This window comes from Haliotis rufescens, unplaced genomic scaffold (assembly GCF_023055435.1).
Source record: "Haliotis rufescens isolate VD_foot unplaced genomic scaffold, xgHalRufe1.0.p SCAF_29, whole genome shotgun sequence".
Classification (NCBI taxonomy): Eukaryota; Metazoa; Mollusca; class Gastropoda; order Lepetellida; family Haliotidae; genus Haliotis; species Haliotis rufescens.
In genome coordinates, this window is record NW_025963990.1 from 305,450 (window position 1) to 327,539 (window position 22,090).

At 43.5% G+C, this 22,090-nt stretch overlaps 1 protein-coding gene across 2 annotated transcripts in view; it reads left to right on the top strand.

Annotated features, from left to right (window-relative positions):
* The window catches only part of LOC124124549 (calmodulin-binding transcription activator 2-like), a 39,287-nt gene extending 20,711 nt beyond the window's left edge, over nucleotides 1-18,576 (top strand). The window contains exons 12-24 of one of the 2 annotated variants that reach the window (XM_048402753.1): nucleotides 570-704; nucleotides 1,485-1,579; nucleotides 4,224-4,408; nucleotides 5,215-5,290; nucleotides 6,244-6,964; nucleotides 7,769-7,903; nucleotides 9,181-9,418; nucleotides 9,533-9,723; nucleotides 10,285-10,433; nucleotides 10,885-11,063; nucleotides 11,380-11,442; nucleotides 12,150-12,180; nucleotides 15,857-18,576. In XM_048402753.1, coding sequence (XP_048258710.1) covers nucleotides 570-704; nucleotides 1,485-1,579; nucleotides 4,224-4,408; nucleotides 5,215-5,290; nucleotides 6,244-6,964; nucleotides 7,769-7,903; nucleotides 9,181-9,418; nucleotides 9,533-9,723; nucleotides 10,285-10,433; nucleotides 10,885-11,063; nucleotides 11,380-11,442; nucleotides 12,150-12,180; nucleotides 15,857-15,916 — 2,258 coding nt within the window. In that variant the 3' untranslated portion in view covers nucleotides 15,917-18,576. The remainder of the gene's footprint in view (nucleotides 1-569; nucleotides 705-1,484; nucleotides 1,580-4,223; nucleotides 4,409-5,214; nucleotides 5,291-6,243; nucleotides 6,965-7,768; nucleotides 7,904-9,180; nucleotides 9,419-9,532; nucleotides 9,724-10,284; nucleotides 10,434-10,884; nucleotides 11,064-11,379; nucleotides 11,443-12,149; nucleotides 12,181-15,856) is intronic. The other variant, XM_048402752.1, reaches the window with a different exon arrangement.
* The last annotated feature ends 3,514 nt before the right edge of the window (nucleotides 18,577-22,090 follow it).

Below are 22,090 nucleotides of genomic sequence, written 5' to 3' on the forward strand. Positions count from 1 at the left end.
GGAATATTGCTGAGTGTGGTGTTAAACAACACACACACACACACACACACACACACACACACACACACACACACACACACAGCACATGTCTTGCAGCACATGACGCCGGCCTGGTGACGCCGGCAGGTGGACAGACTCAGTGAATTGGTTGATTGAATGTTAATATACCCTGATTGCATGGAACCTTGATGTCATATGATGATGATGTCTTGCAGCACATGACGCCGGCCTGGTGACGCTGCAGGTGGACAGACTCATTGAATTGGTTGTTTGCGTGTTAATATACCCTGATTGCATGGAACGTTGATGTCATATGATGATGATGTCTTGCAGCACATGACGCCAGCCTGGTGACGCTGCAGGTGGACAGACTCATTGAATTGGTTGTTTGCATGTTAATATACCCTGATTGCGTGGAACGTTGATGCCATATGATGCTAATGTCTTGCAGCACATGACGCCGGCCTGGTGACGCTGCAGGTGGACAGACTCAGTGAATTGGTTGTTTGCGTGTTAATATACCCTAATTGCATGGAACGTTGATGTCATATGATGCTGATGTCTTGCAGCACATGACGCCGGCCTGGTAACGCTGCAGGTGGCCAATGATGGGTTTGTCATCTCCAACAGTGAGGTGTTCGAGTACAAGGCTCGGGAGAAGCACAGCACGCAGTCAGCTCACAACGAATGGTTCTCAATGGATTGTGAGTAGTTGTACCTCGGTATATTTTGCAGTGTTGGAAATTAAGCTTGACAGTCAAGGGGACTTTTGATTTTCCTCATATTAGAAGTCAAAAGATTCAAGTACCAGAGGCCCCCCTTTTGTTTTGAACACTGATTTTGGAACACGGGTGGTTCATTTGTCGAAGGTGTCACAGTTCAGTTTGCAATGTGGCAATAAAGGGCTGCTTTAAAGCGTTTGCTCAGTAATCAGAAGCCCAAGGTCTGTTCCCCAGCTTGGTACAATGTGTCCAACCCATTGCTGATATCGCCCTTATATTGCTGGAATAGTGCCAGTTGTGGAGTAAACTCCAACTAACTCACTCAGTTTGCAGAGTTGTGTCCCCTCAGCTGATTCAAGGTTCCAGTCCTAGATTCAGCCAAATTATTCTGCCTGTGCTCACGGTGTTCCACTAATGCCTTGTGTCTGTGACCTACCTCACTTTGGCCTTTGAGTGAGTGAGTGAGTGAGTCGGGTTTGACACTGCTTCCAGCAATATTCCGTCGGGGGACACCAGAAATGGGCTTCATGTGGGGAATCAAACCTGGGTCTTAGTGTGACGAGCAACACTTTAACCACTAGGCTACCCCAGCGCCCCCTGGCATCTTTGAAGTAACTGAATACCAGTAACTAGAAAGTGGCATTAAACCCAACCCACTCGCTGTTTGTGTGCCATTATGATACTGCTGCAACATCGCATATTGCCTCACAATCTCGGTACATGTGTAGAAGTGTGTAAATGTTTGCTATGTTCTTGTTTCAGCGACGGAGATGAAACTGCTGCTGGTGGAGAGGTTGGAACAACTGGAGAAGAGGCTCATGCCAGCTGACAAGAACACAACTTTCCTTGACAAGCAGGTGAGCTTTCCTTGACAAGCAGGTGAGCTTTCCTTGACAAGCAGGTGAGCTTTTCTTGAGAAACAGGTGAGCTTTCCTTGACAAGCAGTTGAGCTTTTCTTGAGAAACAGGTGAGCTTTCCTTGAGAAACAGGTGAGCTTTCCTTGACAAACAGGTGAGCTTTCCTTGACAAACAGTTGAGCTTTCCTTGAGAAACAGGTGAGCTTTTCTTGACAAGCAGGTGAGCTTTCCTTGACAAACCCTGTCTATGACACTGCCAACTGTAAATCATCAGTGTGCCAGGTATTTGGCCTTCCACTCTTTGAAAGAGATGGCTTAAGCATGATAGATGAGAGTGCATGCAAGTATCGTGGTATGTATTGGATCGTGAGCAAAGTATCATGGTATGTATCAGATCGTGAGCAAAGTATCATGGTATGTATTGGATCGTGAGCAAAGTATCGTGGTATGTATCGGATCGTGAGCAAAGTATCATGGTATGTATTGGATTGTGAGCAAAGTATCGTGGTATGTATCGGATCATGAGCAAAGTATCGTGGTATGTATCGGATCGTGAGCAAGGTATTGTGGTATATATCGGATCGTGAGCAAAGTATCGTGGTATGTATCGGATCGAGAGCAAAGTATCGTGGTATGTATCAGATCGTGAGCAAGGTATTGTGGTATGTATCAGATCGTGAGCAAAGTATCATGGTATGTATTGGATCGAGAGCAAAGTATCGTGGTATGTATCAGATCGTGAGCAAGGTATTGTGGTATATATCGGATCGTGAGCAAAGTATCGTGATATGTATCGGATCGTGAGCAAGGTATTGTGGTATATATCAGATCGTGAGCAAAGTATCGTGGTATTTATCGGATCAAGAGCAAAGTATCGTGGTATGTATCGGATCAAGAGCAAAGTATTGTGATATTTATTGGATCGTGAGCAAGGTATTGTGGTATATATCGGATCGTGAGCAAAGTATCGTGATATGTATCGGATCGTGAGCAAAGTATCATGGTATGTATCGGATCAAGAGCAAAGTATTGTGGTATTTATTGGATCGTGAGCAAGGTATTGTGGTATATATCGGATCGTGAGCAAAGTATCGTGATATGTATCAGATCATGAGCAAAGTATCGTGGTATGTATCAGATCGTGAGCAAATTATCGTGGTATGTATCGGATCGTGAGCAAAGTATCGTGGTATGTATCAGATCGTGAGCAAAGTATCATGGTATGTATTGGATCGAGAGCAAAGTATCGTGGTATGTATCAGATCGTGAGCAAGGTATTGTGGTATGTATCAGATCATGAGCAAAGTATCATGGTATGTATTGGATCGAGAGCAAAGTATCGTGGTATGTATCAGATCGTGAGCAAGGTATTGTGGTATATATCTGATCGTGAGCAAAGTATCGTGATATGTATCGGATCGTGAGCAAGGTATTGTGGTATATATCAGATCGTGAGCAAAGTATCGTGGTATTTATCGGATCGTGAGCAAAGTATCGTGGTATGTATCGGATCGAGAGCAAAGTATCGTGGTATGTATCAGATCGTGAGCAAGGTATTGTGGTATGTATCAGATCGTGAGCAAAGTATCATGGTATGTATTGGATCGAGAGCAAAGTATCGTGGTATGTATCAGATCGTGAGCAAGGTATTGTGGTATATATCGGATCGTGAGCAAAGTATCGTGATATGTATCGGATCGTGAGCAAGGTATTGTGGTATATATCAGATCGTGAGCAAAGTATCGTGGTATTTATCGGATCAAGAGCAAAGTATCGTGGTATGTATCGGATCAAGAGCAAAGTATTGTGATATTTATTGGATCGTGAGCAAGGTATTGTGGTATATATCGGATCGTGAGCAAAGTATCGTGATATGTATCGGATCGTGAGCAAAGTATCATGGTATGTATCGGATCAAGAGCAAAGTATTGTGGTATTTATTGGATCGTGAGCAAGGTATTGTGGTATATATCGGATCGTGAGCAAAGTATCGTGATATGTATCAGATCATGAGCAAAGTATCGTGGTATGTATCAGATCGTGAGCAAATTATCGTGGTATGTATCGGATCGTGAGCAAAGTATCGTGGTATGTATCAGATCGTGAGCAAAGTATCATGGTATGTATTGGATCTTGAGCAAAGTATCGTGGTATGTATCGGATCGTGAGCAAAGTATCATGGTATGTATTGGATCGTGAGCAAAGTATCGTGGTATGTATCGGATCTTGAGCAAAGTATCATGGTATGTATCGGATCGTGAGCAAAGTATCGTGGTATGTATCGGATCGAGAGCAAAGTATCGTGGTATGTATCGGATCGTGAGCAAAGTATCGTGGTATATATCGGATCGTGAGCAAGGTATTGTGGTATATATCGGATCGTGAGCAAAGTATCGTGGTATGTATTTGATCACACAGTTGTGTATCATCCCAGCCCTACAACAGTTTACCCTGAACTTAATCGAGTTTGCTGGGACTGACCATTGTCTCGAGCCTTGGCTCCCTTTAAGATGGGAACAAGTTCAATCCTTTCTTCACACAGCTATTTAACAGTATCAGAATAAATGTAGATACAAGTTTGAAACGAGAATCTGTCCCGGAGTGAGACGAGTGTTGTGACTTTGTTTGTTGTGCACTATTCCAGCATGCCCTGAATGTTGACCATGAGAACACCGAGTGTCGTCTTGTGCAGTATGTGGAGCACCTGGCTGGTCGACCCTGGCAGAAACTGGAGACTTACCCCAAGGCTGGCCATGGCGGACTGACTTTACTTCATCTTGCGGCGGCCCTTGGCTACGCCAAACTCATCAGCTCACTTGTTAGGTGGAGGTGGGTAGCACCAGTACAGGAATCAGTGTTGGAAATTAATGGGAGCCATGGTGTCCTTGAGGTTTGTTTCCATAGTGTTTGAATCCTGGCTCTCCTTAAAGCTTTAACTTGGCAGTAGTTATGACTGGGACCCCTTTTCTTCCATGCTTAATTTCCAACAGGGAGATTGAATAGTTGAATGAAAATAACAAACATGTATTTAGAATTGGTTCTTTGAAAGTCCCCAGAACATAATTCCGCAAATAATGGGTGCCTCGTACCCTTCCTTGTTGTAAGAGACGACTTAAATGAGGGTCTGGTAGTTACAGCGTGTGAGCTGACTGATTGTGTTCTATCATAACCCAATGCTGTGGGTTGTTGGTTGTGCTACTGGCCTCTGGTAAGCTGGGCCAAGACACGAATATTCCCAGGCTGCCATGATATAGTGAGAACATTACTGTTTTATGTGTCCTTGGTTCTGTGATGTTTGATGCTGCTGTGAACAATGTCCAGCTATGTCGTTGTTGCCTGCGACTGATGAAGTCTGGGCCAGACAAACTGGTGGTTGATATTATGAGCAACACCAAACGTCTTTGGTGAACAATGACATGCAATCAACCAGGTCACTGAGCCTGAACACCCAAAGAAAGTCGGGGAGCCTCTTAGGAGCCTCTGCTGCTGTTGCTGCTGCTGCTGCTGCTGCCGCTGATGATGATGATGTGCTGGGGACCTATTCTTACCCAGGGCCCCACAAGGATTGATTGATTGATTGATTGATTGATTGATTGATTGCAGAGTGATAATACTGTTTTCTCTTTCTTTGACAGATCTGACATCTCTAATTTAGTTTTAGAATATGAAGTTGATGCTCACAGTGTGGACAACCATGCCTGTACTCCATTGGTGAGAAGCTGATTACTGCAGCATTATGTTGATCATAGGCAGGAATTGATCTAGACCTGCTCACTATGAACAAAGAAGCTGATTACTGCAGCATTATCTTGATCATAAGCAGGAATTGATCTAGACCTGCTCACAATGAACAAAGAAGCTGATTACTGCAGCATTATCTTGATCATAGACAGGAATTGATCTAGACCTGCTCACAATGAACAAAGAAGCTGATTACTGCAGCATTATCTTGATCATTGATCTAGACCTGCTCACAGGTCGATATTTGGCACCAAGTTGGCAGCAACTGTAAACATTCCCGAATGAGAATACAAACTTTCCCAGTTCATGTTGATTTGGTTATAGGTCGTGGTTAGAGTGTTTGCTCGTCATCCCGAAGGCCCTGATTCGATTCCCCACATGGGTACAATGTTTGAAGCCCATTTCTGGTGTCCCCCGCCGTGATATTGCTGAAATATTGCTAAAAGCGGCATACAACCATACTCACTCACAGTTCTAAAGATACAATTGCACCTACGATTACTTACGATTGTGAAAGGCTACCAGATGTGGGAGTTGTTTGGCAAGACAACCTCACATAGCTTAGTTTGTTCCTGATGTCAGTGTTGAATGCTTTGGGCCTCAGCTTGTCTGCTAAAGTTTGATGGTACTTTGCAAGTTGTAATCATGGTATTGATACATGGCTGACCATATAGATGTACTCACTGGTAGTTTGTTGAAGTGAATGACGGGAGGGTGGAATGTTTCAGTTGTCTTCTGTAATCAGTGTAGGAATCCTACAGTCTTTAAACTTTAAGATGATGGCTTTGCCACCAACAATCTTAGCTCTGCAACTGTCGTAAGCCTGTATGGGAGGTACGATCACCTGAGTGCTAAGATCGCTTTGTGGAACGGGACCTAAACCACTTTAATTTCTTGCTTACCTTCACACTGGTCTGTTTCAGATGTGGGCATGTGCAAGAGGAAATATTGACGCTTCACTGACGCTGTATCATATCAACACGGGGCCACTCAGCATCTGTAACAAGGATGGACGTCTCCCGCTCACCGTTGCCCGAAGCAAGGGACATCACAACCTTGCCAATCAAATCGAGCAGTTGGAGCAAGCTCGTCTGCAAGCCCCGCCCCCTTTCCCCCCATGCACATCCACAGCATCATTTGCTGGCGCAACTTCTTCTTTCACAACCTCGGACTCTATCACTGCGTGTGAACTGTCACCAACTCCTTGCCATATATTCCCCAGTTCTCACAAAAACATTTGTGATGAGAAACAGGAAAACCTTCACATCGACATACCTCCTCCCCCTCCCTACCCAGGGGATTCCAAGCTCGTCCGGCGACTCAGTGAACAAGTCATTGGCACCTGTCATCGCCAACTTAGCAAACGCTATTCGGTGGATATATTGCCGAGTGGGGCAACAAACGACCAGACCTCGCCCCAACATGACGCTTTTCAGAAGCCAATTCGGGAGGCCAATTCTGAGCCACATCTGTCATTGGTTGGTGATCATCCAATCAGTGCAGTGACGGACTCTGCCTTGCTACCAGTTGCTCAACGTGATCTGGCATCGCCAGATATTCTCATGCAGACCGAGTCTTTGCTCAACACCATAGCGACGGAGTCTGGGAAGGAGACGGATGGTCTCCTCATGCAGATGGACACAGGTCAGTTGAATAGGAGTATGACAGTGTTGCAATGTTGCAGATATTGATCAGCTTGAAAATTAACCAGGGATCATGATTTTGCCAGTTTTTGTTTTTCTGTTTGTTGTTTAATGCCTCACTCAGCAATATACCAGCCGTATGGCGGTGGTCTGTAAGTAATCATTGGACCAGACACACCAGTGATTGACGTAATGAACTTCAATCAATGCAGTTGGGATATGAGGACGTGCCACAACCAAGTCAGCAAGTCTGATTCTGTCGGTCGCTTCTGTCGACAAACATTGGTTGCTGAAGACCATTTCTAACCCGGATCTTATGGGTGTAACAGGATTTAAAAGCTTGATAATGATCGAATTTGTGTGTCATTTCAACAATACCTTAAACAAGGCCTCAAAAAGGTCTTGGAAGTTTGTATTGGTGATTTTCAATGATACATGTCATGGTTATAGTATAAATATATCTACTATTATTTCAGCAAGTGCTGATGAAACATGTTGTACATGGAAGAGACCCATCAGCCTGTTTCTCTGCATGTCCTTCAGTGATTCCTCATGTTGTCAATCACTGGATTGTCTGGTCCAGACTCGATTATTTACAGACTGTCATCATAACACTGGAATATTGCTGAGTGCAGCATTAAACAACAAACCAACCAACCAACCTCATTGATTCTTAACATTTCTTGTGGATGAATGTTTCATTTGCCATGTTTGAATTTGCAATTTGATCTGCTCTTTAGTCGTGTAATCAGTGTTGAGTGTCTGTATGAGTAATGTCTATAATGCAAGCTCTGTACCTCTGTAGATGAGGTATCATCGGTGCGGAGTGACAGCCCTTTCATTGATGTAGAAAAGATCTCATCTGACGAGGAGGCGGAACACAAGGCAGCTGTTGCTGCTGCTGCTGCTGCCGCCGCCGCTGCTGTAGCATCTGGTGAAGGTTAGACACCATAACACACACATAAACACCATGCTTTAATGAGTTGCTCTTGAATCTAAAAATGTTACGCATTAAAGGAAGACTGTATTGTTTAAGCTTAACTCCGTTGTGGGTTTGAATCCCGGTTTGCCCTATTATGTTTCTGGGTTTGTCAGCACCTTAACAATGCTCCTGGGTTTCACCGACGTGGTAAACATCTATGACCTTTGTCACCTGGGGCTCCCTCCCACATCAAGCTGACACTCCCTGATATGACTGAAATGCTGTTCAAAGCAGTGTTAAACTCAAGCAGTATTAGCTGAACTTGTTTGAGATGTGAAAAATTAGAAGATAAACATCATGTGTTTTCATATTTGTAGGTGTTGTTGAGTATAGGCTAAAGCCTTTGGTTCCAAATGTAAAAACTTCTGGCTAAAAACACACAAATCTAAAAACACATAATGTTCTTTGATATCGTAAAGTACTCTGGACCCAACCATGACTGTAACTTCAGTTAAGAAGTGCCGTCACCCTTTCTCTCACCGCTAACATAGCACAGAATGTCGCATGATTTATTAACTTGATTCGACAGCTATTTTCAGCAGGTCACAGTCAGATTAGTGTCAGAACGATGCTGTGATCGGCTTTGGTAGTGAATGGGTCAAGGCTATTTATCCATGTAGAGTTGAGATATACTACTCAAAACAGGTTAAAGAATGCCCGTAATACTCAATAGGTGTTGCCATACCCGCCATCCTTGACAGGTAAACATCGGGTGTCACAGTCCGATTAGTGTCAGAACGATGCTTTGGTAGTGAATGGGTCAAGGCTATTTATCCATGTAGAGTTGAGATATACTACTCAAAACAGGTTAAAGAATGCCCGTAGTACTCAATAGGTGTTGCCATACCCGCCATCCTTGACAGGTAAACATCGGGTGTCCTTTAACTTCTGTAGAGCAGTATACAGTACACTGAATAATCAAGACATGACTAATGTACCTGACAACGCTATTAATCCTCATCCACTGACTGGTTTCCTGGGTCCAGATCTTTACAGGCCGTCATCATATACCTGGAGTATTGCTGAGTGTGGCGTTATACAAATTCTGTACCAAATTGTTTGCTGGGTCCAGATCTTTACAGACTGACATCATAAAACTGGAGTATTGCTGAGTGTGGCGTTATACAAATTCTGTACCAAATTGTTTGCTGGGTCCAGATCTTTACAGACTGACATCATAAAACTGGAGTATTGCTGAGTGTGGCGTTATACAAATTTGTACCAAATTGTTTCAGGTGGGGATCATGAAGGCAAGAACCAAATGGTAACCCTCGCCAACCAGATCATCGCAGCCATGCCGGAGCGTATCAAGCTGTCTCCTGCCAAGGAGGAAGAGTGTGGAGTGAGCAGTCGAGCTCGGAGTGAGTCCTACAGCTCGGCCCCGTCTCAAGGCTCACCTCCCACCTCATCCTTCGGGGATGATTCTGGAATCTCAACACCCATGACAGATAGTCTGGCCTTTGATGAGTACAGGTAGAAACATTTTTGTAGGCCAGATACATCATGATACATGGACTGGATATGACTTGAATGATGACAAAGCAACCTAAAACTCCCATCACTGTATTCCCGACTTTTGTATTGCAGGTACACAGACCTGGGCACCCCTGCCTCGTCCCTGAGCCCGGACTCTACCTGTCTGCCCAGCCCCTACAGCCCCTACAGTTCCTACAGTTTCACTCTGGACTCCCCGCCCCCCACCACTGCTGACTTCACCGAGTACTTCAACGCGCCAGCCACGTACATGGAGAAGGACTTTTCCCAACTCACACTCTCAGGTAGGGTCCCCTCTTCCCTATACACTGTTGCCAACCCCTGTGGAGATTCCAGGACAGAGAAGGTCCACAGCCTCCCATGTTTGTCTTTCTGACCCATGAAGATCCGGGGTAGAAGAGGTCTTCAGCAACCCATGCTTGCTGTAAAAGGCGACTATGCTTGTTGTAAGAGGCAACTAACGTGATCGGGTGGTCAGGCTTGCTGACTTGGTTGATGCATGTCATCGATCCCAATTGCGTGGATCGATGTTCATGTCAATCACTGGATTGTCTGGTCCAGACATGATTATTTACAGACTGCAGTCTTATGGCTGGAATATTGCTGAGTGCAGTGTTAAACAACATGAAACTGAAACTGTTTGTCTTTCTGTAGAGATTCCAGGATAGAGTAGTTCCATATTATGATTGGGTGGTTACGATGTACCCTGAATATATAATGATCCTATTATCAACCACTGACTTAGTCATTCAGACTTGGTTGTCAAGAGATCGCACTGATAAGGCTGGAATTATTTAACAATAATCTTCTTCTACCACTTCATAAGTATCCTTCTCTCTATTCAGATCAGGAACAGAGAAAGCTGTACGAGGCTGCCAAAGTGATCCAGAATGCGTATCGGCTGTATCGGGATAAACAACAACTGCAGCAGCAGCGACAGAAGGAGATAGAAGCCGCCATCTTGATCCAGAGCTACTATCGGCGATACAAACAGGTACTGGCGGACTGCTGGCACAAAGTATTGCTCTGCCATGAACCTTCGGTGAATTTGTCAGTTCTAGTTATCACTCCTGTATCAGAGTATATTGTTAGAAAATTATCTGACACTCTTTCATGTTGGTAAGGACTGATGACATGGTCTAGTGGATCGAGCATCTGCCCAGAGACTGCCTTCGTGGTCTATAGGATAGAGCATCTGCCCGGAGACCGCCTATGTGGTCTATAGGATAGAGCATCTGCCCGGAGACTGCCTGAGTGGTCTAGTGGATAGAGCATCTGCCCGGAGACTGCCTACGTGGTCTATAGGATAGAGCATCTGCCCGGAGACCGCCTACGTGGTTTGATTTTTTCTGCCATGTTAGGCATACTTTCAGTGATACAACTAAAATACTGCACAAAGCAGCGTTAAACCCAACTCACTCACTCACTCACTCTGTATATTTCAGTATGCATACTTCAAGAAGATGACCCAGGCAGCAGTGTTGATCCAGAATCAGTTCCGGAGTTACTACGCACAGAAACGTCTCAAGAAGAACCGAGACCCTGCGGCTGGCCTGCAGCGACAAGGACCGGAGAGACTGAAGAAGGGCCGCAACCAGTCCGTGATCATCCAGCAGAGATACAGGTGTGTCTTCACCTCCAGTATGGTGGCCCAGTGGTCTAAGGTCCTGTGAAAAGTTGTGTCCCTTGGCATGCCAGGATCTGCTGGTCATGGTTTGAAGCCCAGATTGTTATGGTAGCCCAGTGGTCTAAGGTCCTGTGAAAAGTTGTGTCCCTTGGCATGCCAGGATCTGCTGGTCATGGTTTGAAGCCCAGATTGTTATGGTAGCCCAGTGGTCTAAGGTCCTGTGAAAAGTTGTGTCCCTTGGCATGCCAGGATCTTATTATTATTATTATTATTATTACTACTACTACTACCATGCTGCTGTGCCTTGTTCCAGGTCTCACTATCAGAGGAAGACGGAGAAGGAGGGTCGACAGTTGTCGGCTGATGCAGCAGATAGGTAGGTTGTTTACGTCAGCCCATGCCGGGCATGGGAATGGAGTGCACCCTTTACTGACATAACATACCCTTGGAACCTAATGTATTCGCCGTAATGAGCTCCGTGGTGCTTAGAAAATGGACAAAGGTGGTGGGTGCTTAGTAAGACAACACAAAAGGTTACTGAGATCGAGCAGTAGTTCAAATGTTGATGAAACTAAATCTTTGTCAATAATAATCCCATTGTAATTATAAAGCCCTTCTGAGCTGCTGTTGTCTGTTGGGTATCATGTCATATACACCAGAAAATAGGCACTGTCACTTTTGGTCTTCTTGGGGTGCTTGTAAAGCTTACTAACAGATAGGTGTAGAAGTTGGTCAGGGGCTTACTATGGTGAATACGGTAGTTGGAACCTTACTTTAGTAGGAAGTACCCCAGGCTAACAAAATAAACACAATTGGTTCTCATGGCAACTGAATGTCGACTTGATCAGAGCCAAACATAAATAAGTTGAACTGATTGAAGTTCTACAGGACACAACTGCTTGCCGTAATGTGGTACATTGATTTGCACTGTTGTACATTGTAATATGATCTTGTGTAGGGACATCTTTAAATGTGAAATCTGGTGTCAAAAGGTTTATAACCAATTGAAATCTGAACCTAAAGTCCTGTTTGAATTTAACCATGTTCTACAATGTATCTGTTTTCTTCACTTCATGCTAACAGAGATATATGGCAGCTTGTGCATGCAATTAGGGTAGGTAACTGGTGTGCCAAGCTGTCATTCATTGATGCCTGCTATTGATGGGTGTGCATTTCACCGTCGTCACAGTTTGATGTGGTTTTGTGAACTGTATTGTGCTCTGTAATTTCCTGCCTTTATTTTCGGTGCATACTGTGTCATAAATATTGTCTTAGACATGGTAGTCTGTTGCACAGCTAAAACCTTTCCTGAGCATTTCAGCATAATGTACCCCAGAATGTTTGCTAGGACCAGTATGTTGTAAGTTTTCTCTGTTTGATGTGTGAAATATAACCAAGTCGGACATTTCTTTCAGATTTTATTCCTTCAAACCATGGGTCAGTGGTCAAAATAAAATTAAAAGAAAGTTTGAATTAAAGCCATAATTAGATGGAGGAATCAGGTAACTCTTAAACCTTTTGGCTCCAGTTCTTAATCCTACTTGCTCAAGCTGTTGGTTGGGACGAAGGGTATGAAAATACAAATAAATGCCTTCAGACATACGTTTTGTAATCAGTGTTTGGAGAAAGTGACATCAAGGCCTCGTAGAATTCACACATGATTGGCCTGTCTTCCGGGTCTATTCCAAACATTCAACATTGAAGTCCTTAAGAACTTGTCTCAGGAAATGTAGAATAGTATGTTTTGGCCTTTTTAGAAAATCCATCAATTAGCATTTGAACCCTTGAACAATAATTGTAATGATTGTTTGTTCTTTGTAGTGGTCTGTTCAGTTAAGGGAGTGCACCTTCTAGATTCTTAACAGTCTCACCTGCACTTGTGAGCCTTGACACGTTACCAGAGATGCTGTGATCCACTGAATGAGTGTCCTGTGTTAGTGATACAGTGTTGTACATTAACAGTCTCACCTGCACTTGTGAGCCTAGACACGTTACCAGATGTGCTGTGATCCACTGAATGAGTGTCCTGTGTTAGTGGTACAGTCTTGTACATTAACAGTCTTGTACATTAACAGTCTCACCTGCACTTGTGAGCCTTGACACGTTACCAGAGATGCTGTGATCCACTGAATGAGTGTCCTGTGTTAGTGATACAGTGTTGTACATTAACAGTCTCACCTGCACTTGTGAGCCTTGACACGTTACCAGAGATGCTGTGATCCACTGAATGAGTGTCCTGTGTTAGTGATACAGTCTTGTACATTAACAGTCTCACCTGCACTTGTGAGCCTTGACACGTTACCAGAGATGCCATCCATTATGATTTCGATGGATTCTTTAGGATGTTTTTGACCAAATTCTGCCAATACTCCAAGTGACATGTATTACAAATTTTGTAAGACAAAACAACCAGTAATTTAGCCTGGTTATTGACCTCACTGCATTGTCACATATACAACCATGTTATAATCACACATAATCACCAGTTTTAACTTGGGTTTGGGTGATAAATGCAATACAAAAGATGTTGAAATCATCAAAGCGTAACAGTTTATTTCACACCCCAGCTGTCCCAGGTACTCCGAATTTCTTCAATTTCTGGGTGGCATCTCAGCATCTGATTTTGTTTAGAACTAAATTGTATGCTGTGACTGACTCTAGAATGTGATTTCTGCTTGTTGTCTTGTGATTCTGGCATGCTGTGATTGGTGCTTTCAGAGATCCAACCATTGTGTCAATGCTAATGAGATGAAGGTACATCCTGCATATACAACATGTAGCCTGGCTTGTTTCATGCCTTTCTCCTAGTGTAGATCTCTGTAGCCTTCTACTAATATTACATCCTCGTGAAGATCTGGGTAGAGAATAGGTCTTTAGCAATCTATGCTTGTTGTAAGAGTCGAATAACGGGATCGGGTGGTCAGACTCGCTGACTTGGTTGATGCATGTCATCGGATCCCAATTGTGTGATCTCCTTCTCCTTCTACTAACAGTACCCCAGTAACTTGTAAAGATTCCGGGTTAGAATAGGGCCCCAGCAACCGATGCTGGTCGTCAGAGTGGATTTAGTGGATGGGAGGACAAGCTCGATGATTTGGCTTGTGTGTTGTAATCCCAGATTTACCCGTGATAATCAGATTATGATCCTTGGGTTGTCAGTACCATATCCTTGATTCCTACATTCACTAAAGGGCTTCCGTTCATGACCTGTGTCACTTTCGGCCTTCTTCCAACGTTAAGCTGATGCACCATCATGATGATGATGATGATGTGACTAAAAAACTGCTCAAGTCAGCTTTGGGCCTCAGTTCACTCACTCACTATACTTACTTAGTGTTGAGGCCCCAGTCGTTAAAGGCGCCGCAGTTTGCTGTGCGGTCGTAGTGCTGAGATGACTATGTTGAATGTAGCCCTGGGATAGGTTACACAAACCAATCTTAGCACTAAGATGATTGTAACTCCCATGCTTTAACATCAGCTTACGACAGTTGTAGCACTATGATCGCTTGGTGGAATGTGGGCCTGTATGCTAAACCCACGATGCTGTGTTTCCTGTTCTCTGTGTCATGTATTTTTTCACAAGTGTGACGTTAGTTGTCTGCAGCACCTTCGCTTATACAATCTACTCTACATACGTCAGCTAAATGTCATATTGCTTATAGTGGATTCTTTTGCTTAGTCACATCAACTTTGCCCATATGCTTTGTTCCCCATCTTTGTGTAAGTTGCCTCTTTCCATCTCTGTCATAAGAGGCAGAGACTGCCTCCCTGGTCTCATGGTAGAGCGTCTGCCCGGAGAGCGGAAGGTCGTGGGTTCGATCCCCGGTCGTGTCATACCAAAATACATTAAAAGATTAAAAGTACTTGTTGTTACCCTGCCTTGCGCTTGGCATTAAGGGACAAGGACAGGTCAGCTTGGAGTCAGTATTCTGTGTCTGAGTGGGGTAATATTGTTAAACTGTAGCATGGTATCTCAGTGGGCTGAAAACTATGAAACCAGCATTAGTCCAGACTAGTACAAGCAGCCACACACACACACACACACACACACACACACACACACACACACACACACACACACACACACACACACACACACACACACACACACACACACGTGCATGCACATTGTTACATAAGTGCAATAATCTTTGATGTGACATTAAACCCCATTTCACCTCCCATAAGAGGCAGTGACAATAGGAATCAGTTTCTTACAATCGTCATACAGCGACCTTAGTAATGTCACTAAGTCTGGGGTATCTGCTCCAGCCTTGGACCTCTTCCACAAGGCAGTCATAACACCATGGTGGTCGTAAGTCTGTGTTAGAGTATGGGAGTTGGGATAGTCTTAGTGCTAAGATTGCAGTCATAACACCATGGTGGTCGTAAGTCCGTGTTAGAGTATGGGAGTTGTGATAGTCTTAGTGCTAAGATTGCAGTCATAACACCATGGTGGTCGTAAGTCTGTGTTAGAGTATGGGAGTTGTGATAGTCCTAGTGCTAAGATTGCGTCGTGGTACAAGGCAGTGTGGCGTAAAACAACATTCACTCAGTCTCCTGATATGAATTTATTAGAAAATGTTGGAAGAGACCTCAGTTATTGTGTTTTGAAAAACATAATTCATAAATAAAATTCACTTATCTCTTTGTCATACTATTTTTTTATTTATTGTTTAACAGTTATTGTGATTATTTTGTAATACAAATTTTAGTTCAAGACCCTTCTAGGTTCAACTGGTCAGTATCAAGTTCGTTTATTAACCACTGATCTCCGACCTCTATTGCAGCTCCCCACCCCCCGAGCAAAGCAGCACATCCAGAGACGGAACCCCACCAGTCGATGCTGAGCCAGATATCCCCTACCCAGAAGAAGAGGATGGGTGAGCCACCGTCAGGGACAGACACGCCCACCCACTGCTGGATCCGTGACTGGGCATGGCTGTTCATCTTGGTGACACCCTCGGGAGGACAACCTCTGTCTGAACCACAATGCCCATGTCACGCTGTGTTCAACTGCTTAGGTAGCAATGGCCTCCGGAGGACTTGTGAAGGAACAAGCTGTCGTTGTTGTCAGGTTGAGCCGTGTCGTTCTTTGACATGCCTCGTCAGTATGGGTTGGGACGTGATGTAAAAGGGTGTGTAGCCTATGTATGTGTGACACCGGCGTTGTGAACAAGCTGTGGAAATAGGCTTGCTGTGAAATACCCACAGTTTCAGCCCTTTGCTGTTTCAAGTTTGTCATGGCTCGTCGTGGACTTTCAGGTTTGATTCGTGACAAATAGCTGCCAACTGTCCCATTTTTTTAATGTTTTTGTTACGAATTTGCAACTTTTGTCCTTAATTCCTGTTAAGAATATGCCAATCTACATAAAAATATCACAAGGTTTCAATTTTCATAGACACTGATAAAGAGAGGGTCATTATTTAGCCTTACACCGTCAGCTATAAATGCTTCATGTTTATCGACTGGTATATCATCATATTTATAGGGTTGCATTTGTTCAATTGAGACACTCCACGGTATTATTGAAAGTTGCTTAAGTCGAGATAGAAACAAACTTTAAAATTATGAACTGAGTTTCGGAATCACATGGCTGTATTGTATTGTAGTCGATTCATATCGTCTGGCTTTGTTGTCAGTTAAAGAAGATTGTTGGAAAATACTAAACTGGGAAAATTGGCAGCTATGGTGACAGATCCTGCCATTTAAGTTCATGTTTGTCAGCCAATGTATCAGTGACAAGCATGAGCCACATTGATATGAACAGGTCTTCAATTTTCCAATGGGGAAAACGTGCAGCTGATTGACTCTGGACACGCCCATCCTCCACTGGACTCTCCGCCTAGTGGCCCCGCCTTCTCCTCAAGGGTGCCCCGCCCTCTTCTCTACCCCTGCTGTGATTGTTTCTTCAAGCTGCACCTCGCAGACACTGCTCAACACTGGACTACTCTCTGTTCTCAATTGTTTCCGCAACTTGAGATGACTCATCAACGTATTCAACAACAAGTGGTTTACCTCAACAGAGAATCAGTGGGCGTGGTGGGTAAATGACATTTCAGCAGTTTGACAAGTTGACAGGTAAACCTGCAACAATGAGATATGATTTGACATAATATTGTTATGTAGAAACATTAACTATATCATATTCATAAAAGGTATATTTTCCTGCTTGTGTGTTTCAGCAAATGGTATTATTTCAGTCCAGATATTTCTTAGTTCCAAATAATTTGATAATTATTTTATGAAATTATCGGTGAACAGAATTCTATGAAATGATTGTTTGGGAAATTCCATCAAGACAGAATATGAACTGTTTGATAGGTATAACTTTGAAGTTGACGGATGACAAAGTAGAGATAACATATGGATAACTTCTTTATTAACTGTAAAGGCGATGTTTGCAATGACAACGGTATAAGAACAATACCGAAACATTGCCTTTACAGTAAATAAAGGCATTAATTAACTCTACTTTGTCAAGACAGAATGTATCTAAATTATTCCCCTAAGAACTTTATTCAGTGAACGAAATATTGTTGGGAAATGTTTCTGAAGAACATTGTATTAGCAGTCCAAATGTCAAGATATCAGGACATGCATGTCACAGTGTTGTAGTAGTAGAGTATTGGAATCCATTGGACGAGGTAGAATACAGGTACTAATGGCTCACTGAAAAAGTCAAATTGTAAGGTTCTATGGAAGTTTGAAATCCTGAGACAACACAGCTGACAACTAGCCTTTGAATAGCCTAGTAGTTTAATTAGGATTTGACTTCAAGAGAAAACTGCTTTAGGTGGCATCCTGTTGGTGACAATTGCCATGATCTTACCTCCTCCTCTGACTTCCTATCTATTGCACAACACGTGTCCGTCTTGGGCATCTCTGTGTTTCATTGACCCTACTGTCCTGTCCACTAGTTACGACTGGAGTGTTGCTAGCTGTGGTATTAACCAGAGCAGTGTTCTTAACCAACATCCACAAGATGGCCCTTTTGATTTTTCAAGGTCAAACATGGTTGATTGTTTGTGGCTCCTGACATTGGTGGGTATCGACGTGATATAATTAACCCAAACCATGATGAGAGAAGATTGGGAAGAGTGGCGCCATATTGAAACAAATAGGCCGAACAAACCCTGGAGATAGTTGCCTTTGTTCCAACCGGAACCTTTTCTGGTTAGAACCAAGGTTTGATACAGTTCTCTGTTGGTAACCGAAGACATTTGGGTTGTACAGCCGATGGGTTGGGTTGTACAGCCGATGAAACGCTCATGTTAAGTCAGCTGTTGATGGCTCACAGACATATCATGATGTTGCATTCAGCATTGTCTATTTCCTGTTTCTGTGATAATTCCCCATGTCCTACTTACGCTGTTAAACTGGTCTTTCATTTCTCCACTTGTTGATGACATCAGTTCCTAGGTATTAAAGATGTTTCTTGCATGTTACTTAACTGTTAATAGCCTTGCTACTGACTCGTTATGTTTGTAATTAAACTGTACAGCCAGTTGTTGTCAAACTTTGAAATTATTCCAATTTAATCCCAATTTCTAGTTAATGCAAAGAAATATGCATGTTGAAATATTTATATTTTAAGGTCATCTTTGCACATGAATATAAGAATCACCACGCAACATATATGGCCACAATGTGTGTTATGAGCATGTCAGGAAAAGAAAATAGCAACTGTTACGACTGAGCTTCTAAAACTGTTTTAAAACAAACCTATAATATTTGGATTAGAAACTCAGTTATGTTTTATGTTTTCATATTTGCTTTTGTTTGTACAATGATTAAATGCTTAAGTAGCATAAATTCATTAAAGGAGCACTAGGCTCTGGCTTCTGTGCTGACACTGCCCCCATGGGCTCATCAGCTGCTTGGAGCTGATTGGCTGGCTGAGGCAACTGAGAGGACGTGACACTGCCCCCATGAGCTCATCAGCTGCTTGGAGCTGTTTGGCTGGCTGAGGCATCTGAGAGGACGTGACACTGCCCCCATGGGCTCATCAGCTGCTTGGAGCTGATTGGCTGGCTGAAGCAACTGAGAGGACGTGACACTGCCCCCATGGGCTCATCAGCTGCTTGGAGCTGTTTGGCTGGCTGAGGCAACTGAGAGGATGTGACACTGCCCCCATGGGCTCATCAGCTGCTTGGAGCTGATTGGCTGGCTGAGGCAACTGAGAGGACGTGACACTGCCCCCATGGGCTCATCAGCTGCTTGGAGCTGATTGGCTGGCTGAAGCAACTGAGAGGATGTGACACTGCCCCCATGGGCTCATCAGCTGAGTTGATTGGCTGGCTGAAGCAACTGAGAGGACGTGACACTGCCCCCATGGGCTCATCAGCTGCTTGGAGCTGATTGGCTGGCTGAAGCAACTGAGAGGACGTGACACTGCCCCCATGAGCTCATCAGCTGCTTGGAGCTGATTGGCTGGCTGAAGCAACTGAGAAGACGTGACACTGCCCCCATGGGCTCATCAGCTGCTTGGAGCTGATTGGCTGGCTGAAGCAACTGAGAGGACGTGACACTGCCCCCATGAGCTCATCAGCTGCTTGGAGCTGATTGGCTGGCTGAAGCAACTGAGAGGACGTGACACTGTAGGAGGAGTGGACATGCTGTGTCATGTTTAGGACAGTCAGCCTGCCCACTGCTCAACATGAAACACCTTGAAAAAGCCAGCCAATTCTGAAGGCTTGAGCCTAGTGACCCTTTCAATTCTAAAACTACCATAGATGCAATGTTCATGAATTTGTAATTTTTGATTGGCTCTAATCATGACACACATGACCTTGAATCATTTCATGACAGAAATAGTTTCCTAAATAATATTGTTATCACTGACCTGAGCAACATGAACAATGGTTTTTGCAGCATATTGTGTTGGTAGAGATTATGCGTGCCTGTTACTCAGTGTCCACACCAGAGCTTCGTATGACAGTAAGAAGGGGTTCACGCAGGTGGATCACCTGCTTTAACACTGAGTGTCCACACCAGAGCTTCGTATGACAGTAAGAAGGGGTTCACTCGGGTGGATCACCTGCTTTAACACTGAGTGTCCACACCAGAGCTTCGTATGACAGTAAGAAGGGGTTCACTCGGGTGGATCACCTGCTTTAACACTGAGTGCTCAGCTTCACAAATTGCCAGTGTTGTTGTAGGGAGGAGAGAATTTCATGTTTTCCTAAATCTAGTTTTTTATATTTGGAGACTTTGTTTCTCATCGTCATCAATTGAACGTTGAATGTGGATGTTTATCAAGTCCCCTTGTTGTGTGTAGTGATGGATGGAGAATGTTGAATGTTTACTTTGATTTACTTGAACAAATCTTTGACATGAAGCGGATCTACATGATTGTTAGTATGAAGGCTCTTATCCAAGGCATATGTTAAAATTCTCTTACAGTCTTGTGTGTGCACTGATCATGTAGATTAGGTTTTTCGTCCTATTTTTCGTCCTATTTTTCGTCTGTCTAAATAGTTTTTTGGATGACAAAATTAGAATTAAAACAAATGTGAAAAGCTGTGTTCCCTACAACGGAAGCTTCCTTTAACCTTTAACCTTTAACCTTTAACCTGATTTTTGTTTAAACATTTAAGCTAAGGCCCTTTTTGTGGTCAATAATACATTTGACCTTTTGTCAGCACCTTTTTGCTGTTTAAGACATCAAAATCACTTGGATCAAAGACTTGCTCCTGATCAAATATTAGAAAATTCATCTTGAAAACCATGTAGACATCTTGTACAGCATTTTGCATCTGAAGATATTGTCCCAGAGACTCTGTAACACAAGACAGAGAGTGTTACACTTTGCTGGTCAGTAAGATCCTGTTGTCTCAAGTACAAGCTATTTCTCTCCCTCCAGCTCTAGGGTCTTGTGTCCATCATTTCTTATAGAGATATTACTTTAAAGAGATGAAGAATGCTATGTCAGACTTGTTGTAGGGGGTCTAGTCTCTCCTGTTGTGCAGGTATGCTTGTTTCTTCAATGAGCTATTAAAGGGGTACTCCGCTCCAGGGTTTGTGTCCATTCCAGTGTAGATGTTGTAATGCTGGAGTTTCTGCTCTTAGTGGTGATCATGTGACAAGGATACGCCATAGGATGCACTGGGTCACAGTTTGAAATAGACATTGGCTGGCCCGTAGGTCCGAGACCGACAGATTTGTTCTCAGGCTGATAGTTTTAAATTTCAGCAAGCCCTTATGGCCTACAGTTTGTTCAGGTAATTATTTATTAAGCATTATTTAAGAAATGTGATAAACATAACTTTCATGTTTATAAGTGGTAGGATTAGACCTTTCGAATGGTGTTTGACATGTAGTCGCAAAGATGTTTTACAAGCTAATGATTTCCTGATAAATGTAGGCTTCATCTATCACAACTGCGTCTGTGGGAACTCGGTGTGATAGCTGTCAAGGCTTCTGGTTGACTGATTGTGTTTTGTAATTTAAATTGCAAGTGTATGTCTCCCTGCTTCAGCTAAAATGTTTGGGCCTACAGTTTTTCCACAGGGCCTACAGTTTTTCAAATGGGCCTACAGTTTTTCAACTGGGCCTACAGTTTTTCCACAGGGCCTACAGTTTTTCCACTGGGCCTACAGTTTTTGAAATGTGCTGGCCCTTAAGGCTCTCAGTTTACTCTGCTAGTTTCAGATCCAGTGATCTAGATATGTAATGTATCCACAGGTCCTTACATCATGGTGACTTCTCCTGAGTATACAGAGTGTCCATCCCTCGATAACCAGCTGGTTGCTGACATCAATCTTTAGACGTATAGCATGTCCCTTGTCACATGATTGGCCTAAGTTAGAATTGCGAGAGATCTCGTTGACTGGACTAGGACTAGGAGTGTCCTGTGTCACATGATTGGCCTAAGTTAGAATGGCGAGAGATCTCGTTGACTGGACTAGGACTAGGAGTGTCCTGTGTCACATGATTGGCCTAAGTTAGAATGGCGAGAGATCTCGTTGACCGGACTAGGACTAGGAGTGTCCTGTGTCACATGATTGGCCTAAGTTAGAAT